General features: G+C 43.8%; 1 protein-coding gene across 2 annotated transcripts; it reads right to left on the reverse strand.

The window, feature by feature from the left end:
• Positions 1 to 4,816: 4,816 nt before the first annotated feature.
• Positions 4,817 to 7,411, reverse strand: LOC147883767 (4-coumarate--CoA ligase-like). 2 transcript variants are annotated; one of them, XM_087399114.1, is made up of 6 exons: positions 6,201 to 7,409; positions 5,909 to 6,107; positions 5,657 to 5,802; positions 5,498 to 5,565; positions 5,280 to 5,382; positions 4,817 to 5,192 (listed from the first exon to the last, which is right to left on the reverse strand). In XM_087399114.1, the coding sequence occupies exons 1-6, from the start codon at positions 7,212 to 7,214 to the stop codon at positions 5,073 to 5,075; spliced, it is 1,650 nt and encodes a 549-aa protein (XP_087255240.1). In that variant the 5' UTR covers positions 7,215 to 7,409; the 3' UTR covers positions 4,817 to 5,072. The 2 variants fall into 2 exon arrangements, with proteins under 2 accessions (XP_087255240.1, XP_087255241.1); XM_087399115.1 differs by lacking the exons at positions 4,817 to 5,192; positions 5,280 to 5,382 and having other exon boundaries at positions 5,494 to 5,565; positions 6,201 to 7,411.
• Between the last annotated feature and the right edge of the window lie 4,230 nt (positions 7,412 to 11,641).

Genomic DNA, 11,641 nt, shown 5'->3' on the forward strand with positions numbered 1-11,641 from the left:
TAAAAGGGTTTTTTAAAGGGAAAAAAGAGAAAGAAATGTAATTTACATGGAAAGTAGAGAAAAAAGGATTGTGTGTGTGTGTGTGCGTGTGCGCGCATACATTTCAAGACAAACATAATCCATTTCAATCCTTTCAAGATGAGAAGCCACAAGCCAAACTTTAGAAGAAGGTTCTTTATATTAAAACACCGAATTTGCTATACAAAAATACCACATGATGTTGAAGGATCTCCACTCACCTCTATCCATCCACAACAAGGACAAGTCAAAACAAGAACTTTTAATTGTGAGACTACAGGCTTCAAAGCATAGCTCCACTTGTTATCCATGTCACAACATCATAAGATATTTATAATAGCAAATCTTATCGACCTTGGATGGTGGTGCATCGTGTGGCACCGCAATATTTGAGTCACAAGTATCTAAATGCTCCATGTGTATGGTGCAAGATTTTCACTTTTTTTGGAACAAAATTTTACAAGTTACCCTAGTAGGGGGTCAAAAGAAACTTCACATCGAATTTTGAATGGTATCATCCATCAATACTGGCACCTTTATGGGATCAAATCCATACTCAAGTTGTATTAGTGAAACACGACCAGAAATTATAGTTTTAAAAAAAGCCACATGGCTAGCATGAAGCCATTTAGACTCTAAATGCACACACATTGTCTACTTGAGCATCGTGTCATGTCTTGGTCACAAAAGGTCATGATTTTAGGATCTGCTACTCTTAAACTAATATAGTTGATAGTGTATAGATAAGTCATGTAGTAGCTTAACCAAAAAATATCATAGTAAAAAGGTTATATGCAAATCATAAAGGTCTCACTACCTTATTGCATTATATGCTGGCTGCCCATGCATCATCGAGGCTATGCCCAAATTTTTTTGACCTCCCTCACTGTATCTTTTGGTTGATTATGCTAGCTAAACCTTACACTATTATTTATCTACTATCCAAGAGTCTCAAACTCTTCATTGTCATGTATTTCGATTGGAAATGAAAGCTCACAAAAATGTCCGAGCAATGCATGAGCACCATAAACTATTGCAATTGATCTACCAAGAGTTCATGTGTCAATGGATGCATACAAACAACGGAGGTGCAAGGCACACGTGAAAGTGGTATATGTGCTAAACACGAATTTCTCACGTGACTATGTGTGGGAGAGAGGGAACCTTCCCTCGGTTGCACAGGCTCCAACCACAATAGATCTCACGAGGAGCCCAGCTAGTCCGAGGCTGAGAGCAAGCAAGTTTGGACCATCATTTTGAGCCAGAGAGAAGGCAACGACAGTTGCACAAGATACACCCATCATAGATCTCATAGAATCCCATGCAGCCCCAGACCAAGTTCAAGCCACGGAGGTGCCATCGGTAGTGGTCTGCATGGTGTCATACATCAGGTCTGTCGGGGGCCATCATCATCTACTTTCTTTATCCATGTGGGCATGCATAAGCACGATGTGCAAAGAGGAACTTGCAGAGCCCATGTGAAAGAGCTCAAGTACACAGTGGAGTGCAGCAGTTCCACAACACCTCCAAATGACAGTCGCCAAAAACTAGTAACAAGTGCCCTCATGCGCGATCAAGGCGTCTCTCTCACAGGCACCAAGTTGTCGACAATACTTGAGGAGCTAGAGCCTCTCATCCAAAAGAACATGTAATGCATTGAGGGCAAAAAAGTGGTGGATACAAGTGTGTTTTATATCCCATCTCACAAGCATTGTGACACATGCTAAAATGCATTTTCTCCCACAGGTCCAAACCTATGGTGTGAGGTGCTCATGCTGAAAGTGAGCAAGGCATGGAGTCTAGACTCCTAAAACTGAAGCCTCTTCCCCAGCCAAGCTGTTCATGATGAAAGTAGGTGCTGGCATCTTCAAGATGTCACAACAATAGAGCTTGCTTCAAGGGTTGATGTCGTAAACCATATTCAACGCACTGGAGGTGGAGATCTAAGCAATAGTTGGATATTTTTTTAACCATGCATGACGTGTATCCGAGTGGACAACCATGGCTACACACACATATGATCTGAGGTACGGAAATGATGGTTTTTGTCCAACACCTTTGGCAACGAAAGGTAGATGGTTATGCCTCACTTTACTTGTATGTATGATGCAGTGTCCAAGAACGATGACGGTAGGCATATGGGAGATGAAGAAGGAAGACACTGAGGCTCAAGTCCTATTGTGGTTGAAGCTAAATGATGTCATGGTGAATTGCGAGCACCCCCCTGTAGATTTCAAAGGCTTCATGGTGGCAGATGAGGTTGATGCAACCTAGAGGGCAATTGTACGGTTTTCAATGGCGGACCAAAGAATGTGATGCAAGACAGAGAAAGATATTTCCTTTTTCACTGGGAGCAAAACCTACAGATACACATAACCCAATAAGTGCATAGGAACTTCCAAGAGGAGCACAAACACTTGTGTAAGTTGTGGAGGTGTGCATCAACAAAGGAGGATGCAACTACACAACATTGGTTCATTTGAGCATGGTGGGCCACAAGGAAGGTTTTTGATTCAAATATCCCTGTGATGGATTATTACTAGCTCGCTCAGCTGGTGGCATGTTCAATATCCATGATGGTGAGCGCACTTTGTTGGTGTGAGTTACGATGCATTCGTACAAAATAATTTATTTTCACATACTATTGTGGATTTGTAACTTACTCTGCTTGCTCCTTGACATGACATGGAGGATATATTGCACGTGTCTAGAACAAACCTGGCAGAGCCTATACATGCAAGCTGGCAGGTAGCAAAAGGCTTCAAGGGGATGCTAAATCTATAAGATGCATGTGTTAGTGACTTGGCGAATGCCTTGCTGCAAAGCACCAAGAAGCACACATTCATTAGAGGAAGTACCATGGTGGAGGGCCTAGTTCAGAGACTCTTGCAAGGTGAGCTCACCAAGGGAACAACCCAACCCCTATTGCAACGTCTAGGATGGTGGAGGAGGTCATAAGTGGCACGCCATTGCATCAAGAGCCTGATTTTAGGGGTGACAAAATAACAGTGGCCTACAAGCAAAAGAGCAACAAGAAGGTGGGAACAGAGGAGGTGAATGCCACTCATAGAGCTGAATATGTGGCAATGAACTAGCCTCGAAGAAAAGGAGTAAGGCATCTAAATTTTGAGGTCGCAACACAGCAAGTAGAAATAGAGCCCATGTCAGTCGAGATGTCACTGGAGAAGGTGGTAGAGAGTGACGTTCACAGTACCATGTGGGCAATCAAAAGGATACCCCTGCACAATAGAGTACAGTGCCAGGGATGGCTAGGGTCACGACAAGGGAAGTGCAAAAAAGTGATTAAAAAACACAACACTAGGAGTGCCAGCTCCATCATTTTGGGGGGTGATAGAGTGGTCCACCTCGCAAGGGGAATCTGCCAACCCAAGTAGCACACGAAGGTAGTACATGTGGTTCAGCACTAACAATGTGGATCACACATGGAATATATGCTCCTCTATCAAACATTCCCCAGGTATGGCCGATGCCTCATGGTACTAATTTAACAACGGATGAGATAAAATCCATGGAGACAGGAGGATTTGTTCTCCCAAAAGTGCCACTTGAGGTTGATGCAAATGAAGTTGCACCAAGATATTGACCAAGTGTCTCCCAAGCTGCAACCAAAAGGATCGATGCTACTATTGCTTTAGAAGCTATGGTGAAGGGGCCACACAATATTGAAAGCCCTAAAACATGAGGTTTTCAAGATAGAGAATGAGAACTCTAGAGTGATGGGGGAAATCTACAATGTGGCCATTGCCAAGAACCTAGCATGCAATTGTCATGATTTTAAGGATCAAGCGACAGAAGGCAAGGCATTCCTAGCATGCAAGCACCTATATTATGTCTACCTCCATGTGTTTGGGATGGATGCCAATGTGAACATGTTCATACACCAATCCATGCTAATAGAGGACAATTTGCAACACATATTTGGTAGTAGGAGAACATTTCTCACAACCCTAATTATGTAGCCAATCTCTTTTTTTCATCCATTTTGTGCAACACAGTTCCGAGCTCAATTATGTATCTAAGATTGATTTTGTGGAATGAATTTGGTTTCTATATATTTGTACACTATTTGATATATGTGAGTAGCACAGGCTTGAGTGTATTGATTTCCTCTTCTTAGGTAAATGATTTATTGTCCCCTAATCAATTGATTTGTAACATAAATGAGAGGCCTCCAATGTAGTGTGTTGAAAAGTAAGGTCGTGGTGGCCTCTGAAAATAAAAAACATGATTACAAAGAAGAAAGAAAAAGAAACTAAAAAACACAACTCAATTCCACAACAAAATGGCAAGGATTGTTCTCTGCTTCATGCAGGCACAGAGAGAGAGAGAGGAGTACAAGGAGGACAAAGAGAGAAAAGAGGCAGTCATGCTATGGGGGGGGAGAGAGAGAGAGAGAGAGAGAGAGAGAGAGAGAGAGGAGAACAAGGAGGACAAAGAGAAAGAAAGAAAAGAAAGATATAAACGTCCATGGGAGACCTCACAGGCCTATGGGACAAAGTGCATAGAAAAGTGAACTCATACAAGTCTCAATGGGCTGAAGCAAAGGGTACTCTAGGACCCTTGCTGAGTACTACAATGCCCTTCCTTCCCCTTACCCCTCTCGAGTCCCCTTGCCTCTCTCCTTGCCCTTCTACCTCACTCCTCCTACTCCTCTGCTCTCGTTTTCCTCTTGGTCCTCCCCTCTCTCATTTCCGCCTAGCTAAAATTAATGCTAAGGCTTAACCAAGATCCAATTTTAAAAATCCCTAAAGAGCATTCAAATTTTGAGACTTATAAATGAAGTTTAAAATTTATTCCTTACAACCCACCTTTGGACCTAATAGAGAGGGCCTTAAACCGTCATAGAGGGTCATCCTACTCGTGTTAATATGGGAAGAGGGATGCAAATTGCATCGAGTATGTAATAGCAACGATCCAATCCACAAATACATAATTTAGTTTCGTGGCCTCATAGGCTTTTAACCCGGGAAACCATGTGACTATCTGGCACTCGCAATTGGAGAACCGTGTATGGGACACGAATGAGATATAGTCTATTTATGGGCTGCGTCTGCTAGCTTCGTTTTCAGCACACGACGTAAAATTTTGCCGGTAGGCGACTTGGGGATCGCATCGATGAAGTAGACTTTGCATATACGCTTGTAGAACACCACCTGCACTCATCCTCCTCCGACGTCAGACTCTTGATGCAATAGATCACAGCAAACGTCTAACAAATAGGCTTCGCTAGGCGTTTATACCTGCTTGGCGATGTACTGCTTGATTTCATCCTCGGAGATATCGCATCCGTTAGCTCTAACCACAAAGGCCACGGGAAGCTCTCCCGCTGCCTCATCCAGCTCTCTGTGACATATCGTTGAATTCAATAGGAGGTCTGGCAATAGAAATCAAGCACAACCTCTAACTAGTAAAATACTACCTAAACAGCTCACAATCTGACGGCAACCAGGCAACTTACGGGACAACAGCAGCATCCTGAATAGAGGGATGTGCGATCAGCATGCCTTCCAACTCTGCCGGTGGAACCTGAGCGGGGCAGAAAATCGTTAATCTACCATACTGTCTTTACGCATCAACACATGTGTATTTGCTCTACCAAAACAGATCCCGAACATACCTGGTAGCCTTTGTACTTGATAATCTCTTTGACACGGTCCACAATGAACACCTCGTCGTCTTCGTCGACATAGCCAATATCTCCTGTCCGTAGCCATCCATCCTTATCGATTGTGAACGCCGTAGCTTCGGGATTGTTCAGATATCCTGAAACATCACCCGTAAACACTCAGTGCCCGTAAGGACTCAGCCACAGTAATATCTAGATACGTCAGCAGATCGGAAAGGTGTTGATCAAATTAACGTTCATAACCTTTCATGATTTGCGCTCCCCGAATACAAATCTCTCCCGCCTGGTTGTAGGGAAGTGATGCCCCCGTCTCCGTATCAACAATTTTCATCTGCGCATTCCGGACCACTGTTCCACAAGAGCCAGGCTTGACTGGACTTGGGTATTTCGCGAAAGATGAGCACATAGAGAGAACAGGACCAGCTTCTGTCATCCCATAACCCTGCACCCAGGTCCCAGGTAGCATGGTCATCGCCCTGTCTCTCTCTCTAGTGTAAGATTGCATTCATTAACAAAGTTTAAAGAAGATGTGAACCTGGCCAATCACTGCGTTGGGAAGACGAGCTCTGAACGCATCTTCCAGTTCCTTCCCCATGGGCGCCGCTCCGGATAAAACCTTTCGAATGCTCGAGATGTCGAACTGGTCCGCTATCGGGCACTTGGTAATTGCGAGCACGATTGGAGGAACAACTGCAGCCACCGTGATCCTGTGCCTCTGAATGAATTGCAGAAGGGAAATCACGTCGAACTTCTGCATGATGGCTACTGCAGACCCCGCTCTCAACGAGCATAGCAGGACGGAGTTGAGGCTGAAAATGTGGATTAAGGGCAAGACGCACAGTACCACATCCTCTGTTGTGAAATGTAAATTGGGGTTCTCACCATCTACTTGCTGCGCCACACTCGTAATCAGACTCTTATGGGTGAGCATCACCCCCTTCGGCAGGCCAGTTGTTCCCGAAGAGTAGGGCAGAGCGACAACGTCGTCCGGGTCTATGACAACATCAGGGCATTCGGTTTCATCGGCATCCAGGAGAGCCGAGACATGCTTGTATCCTTCCAGAGGGCCATCAATAGTGAGAATGCTAATATGCTGCTCGCACTCTTCCGCGAGCTTCTCTACACAGGCCGCCTGGGTGATAATAAGCCGAGCCTTCGCCGACTGCACCTGCCTGTGGATTTCCGCGGGCTTGTACAAGGGATTGGCAGTGGTGACAACAGCTCCCCTGATAGCGATGCCGAAGAAAAGGAACACGAATTCAGCGCTATTGGGGAGAAGAAGCATCACAACGTCCCCCTGATTGATGCCGAGCTTAGCGAGACCAGCGGCCACTTTACGAGAGATGCGCTGCACGTCCGAGTAGGAGTACTCCTTACCGGTGGAGTGCTCGATGATACAAGGCTTATCGGGATAGAGCGAAGCGTTCTCGAAGACATATTGGGGGAGAGTAAGGTGGGAGGGGATGTCTATATCAGGGAGGCGGGAGCGAAAGATATGCTCAGAGGTAGGGGATGCGGAAGGGGGGGAAGAAGAGAGGACCTGAGCCATTGGATGGGCAGGCAGCTCTACCCTCCGAGGAAGAGAGAAACAGAGAGCGAGAGAGCTCTGGTAGCCGGCAGCCTAACAAGATTTGTGAGATATGCAATGGTGCACGGGAAGGTAGGTCGGTGAAAGAGAGGTAAAGTAGATGGGAAGAGGCAGGCAGAGCGAGGCAATAGAGGTGAGGAATTCGTGGGAGAGGAGCAGGGACGAGGTTTTAAGGGGGGGGGCGAAACTCGTTGGCGAAGAAGAAGGTGACGCAGCAGCCGACATTGGACCCGGTCGCCGGCGGCTATGTTTGGCGGGGGATTTGGTGCGTTGAAACCCTGGCTAGATTAGCTGAGGCTGTTGCCAGTTGGTGATGTTGGCGCGACCCTCGTGGACGCTGTGCCATTCATTTACTTCCGAGGTCTAGCCTCGTGGCACTTTTACGCCCTCTAAATTAGTGTTTACATATATATATATGTCCATGTTTTATTATATACGCCCGCTTGACCCACGCGCGTTTGACTCGTCCCCGTAGCCTCTGGGGTCGCACGTTCCCAGCGACACACAGTTTGCTGGGTCAATCAAAAATTTCGTAAATGTTGATTTTAAAAATCGCTCTTAGGGATGCTTCTAAACAATTTTTTTGCAAGTATTCCCCCACCACGTTGAAACAAGGTGAATTACCTTCATCTGGCCTACCTTGAGAGAAATATAAGAGGCAATTTAATGATTGTGTTGGAAGTGAATGTTGATGTAGAGGAGAGAGTGGTCAAACCACTAGACAAAGTTAAACATATAGGTGGTTTTGTGGTTTGTCCACATGTGGTCGATAGTGGACCCATGGATTATTGTTGCAGTATTGATAAGTTGTTCAATTCTGTGCTCACTCATGAATCGAAGAAGGTTTGTGATGTTTGTAGACGTGCTGCTGTAGTAGATGTTGAAGTCTCCTACAATGAATGCGAGTTTTTTTAAATGAGCTACAAAAGTTATTGTAGTTGTTGAAGTAGTGTTGTACTTAGTGTGTTGGGTGATTTGTAGATGTTAATTACTGTGCGAGGATATGGCATTCTTTTGTTTTGTTTTGAAAGTGGATCGGAAAAAAACCCTTTTCATATAAGGAATTTATTTGATCAAGGTAAGTGTTTCCTTATAACATGTTGCAATCCCTAGTGCAAAGGTTGACGAGATTGTTTGAAATCCTGGCAAAGCCATTTCATCGGTTGTGTGGATGTGTGTTTCTTAGAGACACAAGATTGCAGCATTGAGGATGCTTGTATTGTTGAGGAGGTCACTCTTATGTGAATGGAGTGATCTTGTGTTATGTTCCATTGCTATTTGATTCAAAGTGGGATTGGTCAAATGTCCATTTGCACTCGGAGTTAAGGCGATCTATTTCTTGTAGGACCAAGGGGTCTACCTTTATGTATCTTTGCTCCACTCTTGATAGTAGGTAGAGTTTGGAGGGGTCTCAAACACGGGAAAGAGCAAGAGAATCCATGGGCCTTGACATTTGACGAATCGAATGCAAGAGAATCCATGGAAAGCCTTGGGAATGATGGATAGTTCTTGCTGCTGCGGGCTATATTGGAAATTGTTGGCGGCAGATAGTGTTCAGATGGATTTTTCCTACTTGAAACTCTCAATCTCCAGGATTGATGTCCATGTGAGTCGTATGTTGGAGTAGTAAAGGAATTTGTTTTGGGAGCATGTTCTTGCCCCTATTTTTGTGTCAAAGAACTCGATCCATACGATGAATGGTTTTGTTGTGTGTTGGATCCTTTGAATATGCCATCTGCTCCGTTGACTAAGCTGTCTTTTGATGTCCAAGTTTCCCGAACAAATTTTGACTATCATTCCTAGCTTGAGACGACGTTCTTCGGGGATGTTTATTTTCTTGCTACAAGTCTTGTGCTTGATGTCATGTGCCTTGAGTATATGTGAAGCCGACTCTAGTGAGTTGAAGATAGTCGTTATGCTTGTCCTTAGAGGCGTTTGTGTAGAAGAGGTGTGGGGTTGTGTGCTTTTGACGTGGCTCTCTAAGATATAAATCGTTGAGCATTTGGAGGTCTGTGCTAGTTTGGCAACCGGTTCTGATTTTGTTGAGTACGTCGATGAGAACTATGTTGTCTTGTCGCATGGGTTTTTGTAACCCATAGTAGCCAACGCTCGTCTTCCAAAAAGAAGCTATGATTTTGGTAGATGTGAAGTATTCCAAGACAATCCAAGAGCCTTTGTGGGGCTTGCTCGACATAAGTCTCCGTAGAGCAACACATCAACACCGCCGAAGGGCTCGTGGTGGTTGTGTTTAATCTCACGCATATGCATATCTGTGGCTGTGAATGTGTTTATTCCAATCAATGAGACCTTGTCTAGGACTATAATGATGACAAATGCTGGAGCTTTTCTACGGAGGGCTATGTAAGATGATGTCAGTAGGGGTAAGTGTAGTGCAGAATGTACTACAGTGCATCTGATGTTGTATGCAGCTTTGCCAGTGTATGCTAGTAACAAAGCCCTAGGTATAGCTCGATGTCTGAATGTTCCTAGTGCATGTTAATTGAAGCAATCCTTGAACGACAAGCATGGAGTAAAAGTCTTCCCTGTTCCTACATTTCCTGATACGTATAAGAAAAGGCGATATTGTGGATGTTTTTCTATCTCAACGTGATGTTTTCATGGATGAGTTGTTGCTCGAGGTTTAGGCCTCTCAATTTTTCATAGTACATTGTGTTGGGCATGAGGCTGAGGGAACATTGTGATGTGTTAAGTCCTTTGGTTGTCCTGCTATGTAGGTTCATATCGATGCCTATGTCGAATTTATCGCTAGCATGGTGTTGCTTGAAGTCATTGTTGTATGTGACCTAGTACTTGCTAATGATGTTGGGTAGGACTTGATCTTGTTGAAATCTTGTTCATGCCTTTGAATACTGTCTTTATGGTGGTTGAACATGTCGTGCCATATGGGAATGTAATTGATTAATGAATGTTCGCATGGTTTGAAGGGCAAGTATAACAAGCACTGCTCCCTCTAATGATTTTTAGGGCTTTTTGATTTGTTATAATTGCATGAAATGAATTATATGTTGCCTGTTTCTAAGACTTGCTTATCCTTTAGCGGATGTGTATTGGCTAGCGAAGTGTGCTACACATACTGTTTCTAATCAAAGGTTGTGCTTAAGGTATTTTGTGATAATGTCATCAAAGAAGATCTCAGTGCTCATTGGGTCCATCTTCTCAAGCTTTGATCGACACCTTAGCAAGAGTGCATGCTCTTCAATTGTGCTTGGGTTTATGTGTACAAATTCCCTTGATGCACAGTGAGTGGCAATGAAAAAACTTGTTGTGCACTAATATGTTGTGTATTCAATATTGCATTCCCAACTTTTTTTATGTGTTCATTCGATGGTGAGTTTGTTTGTATGCTTTGCTTCAGAGCTTGTTTGACAACGTCATTCGTCTCTTTGTCAATCTTTGTAATGTTGGATGTGCAATATGAAGCTGCTCCATGTGGGTTAAGGACAAATTGGACATCTGTATGGCTCCCCATAGTTTGATAAAGTTGGATTGAAATTGTTTGTGTATATGTCTTTCGGATGTCTTTTTAAGAAAAATTGTGGGTTGTGAGATAGTACTACGTAGTACAAGTATGTATTCTTCTTCTGACATTCCAATCTCTTGAGAGAAAGCGAGTAATGGACGTTACACATTGTTGTGCTAATATCATTGAAATATGCTTGAAGCTCTCTTTGTAACGCTTTGTTGGTTTGTCTCATTGGTGGACGAGGGAAGCCAAACCTGCAAGATTTACCTTTTCATGGACATGTTTTCCAATTCTTACGACTTTGTAGGTCCTTCTACGAGAGGTCAAGCCGTGATATGTTTGTTGAAATGTAATTATCCACATATGCTTCCATTTGTTCCTCGCTTGACTAGCCATACATTGGAGACCCTTTTGCCCAAACTAAGCCGTGATCGTGTTGAATCCCTCTATGTTGGAATTCAGTGACAAAGAAAAAGTTAAGGATGAGTCCAAGGATGTTGTTGTCATCCTAAGAAGGGAGTTCATTGCTTGGAGATTGTGGACGTAGTATTGAGCCATTGTGATGGTAACTGATCTGATAAGGTCCCTGATTTTAGTCGTGATGTTATTTTGACTTGTGCATGTAGATGTTTTTTGGAGTTGATGCAAGCATTTGACCAATGGGTCCCAAAGTTTTTCAGCCGTCACCACCGTTGAGAAGATTATGAAGAAAGTCGATGGGCCTAATTGCCTAACCATCACAATGAGGTTTTTCTTAAGATGTTGCTTATAATTTGCTGATGTGCATAAGCAAGTGAAGTTTCGGTAACTAATCTTAGATTGTAATAGCTTCTCAATGTTAGTGTCACGCAATAAGTCTTGTGCTTGTAAAGACTTCCCCTGTAGTTGTCCTTCCCATGTTTGA

The sequence above is a fragment of the Dipteris shenzhenensis genome, chromosome 27 (genome assembly GCF_047967505.1).
Source record: "Dipteris shenzhenensis isolate YYH24624 ecotype China chromosome 27, Dip_SZ_1.0, whole genome shotgun sequence".
Classification (NCBI taxonomy): Eukaryota; Viridiplantae; Streptophyta; class Polypodiopsida; order Gleicheniales; family Dipteridaceae; genus Dipteris; species Dipteris shenzhenensis.

Bases quoted from the DNA above. Each gene is read 5' to 3' on its own strand.
- LOC147883767 (XM_087399114.1), bottom strand. From the start codon at position 7,214: ATGGCTCAGGTCCTCTCTTCTTCCCCCCCTTCCGCATCCCCTACCTCT. The intron at 6,108-6,200 runs GTTCACATCTTC...ACCTGGGTGCAG, and splicing joins CCAACGCAGTGATTGGCCAG to GGTTATGGGATGACAGAAGC. The intron at 5,803-5,908 runs GTTATGAACGTT...GTGATGTTTCAG, and splicing joins GGGAGCGCAAATCATGAAAG to GATATCTGAACAATCCCGAA.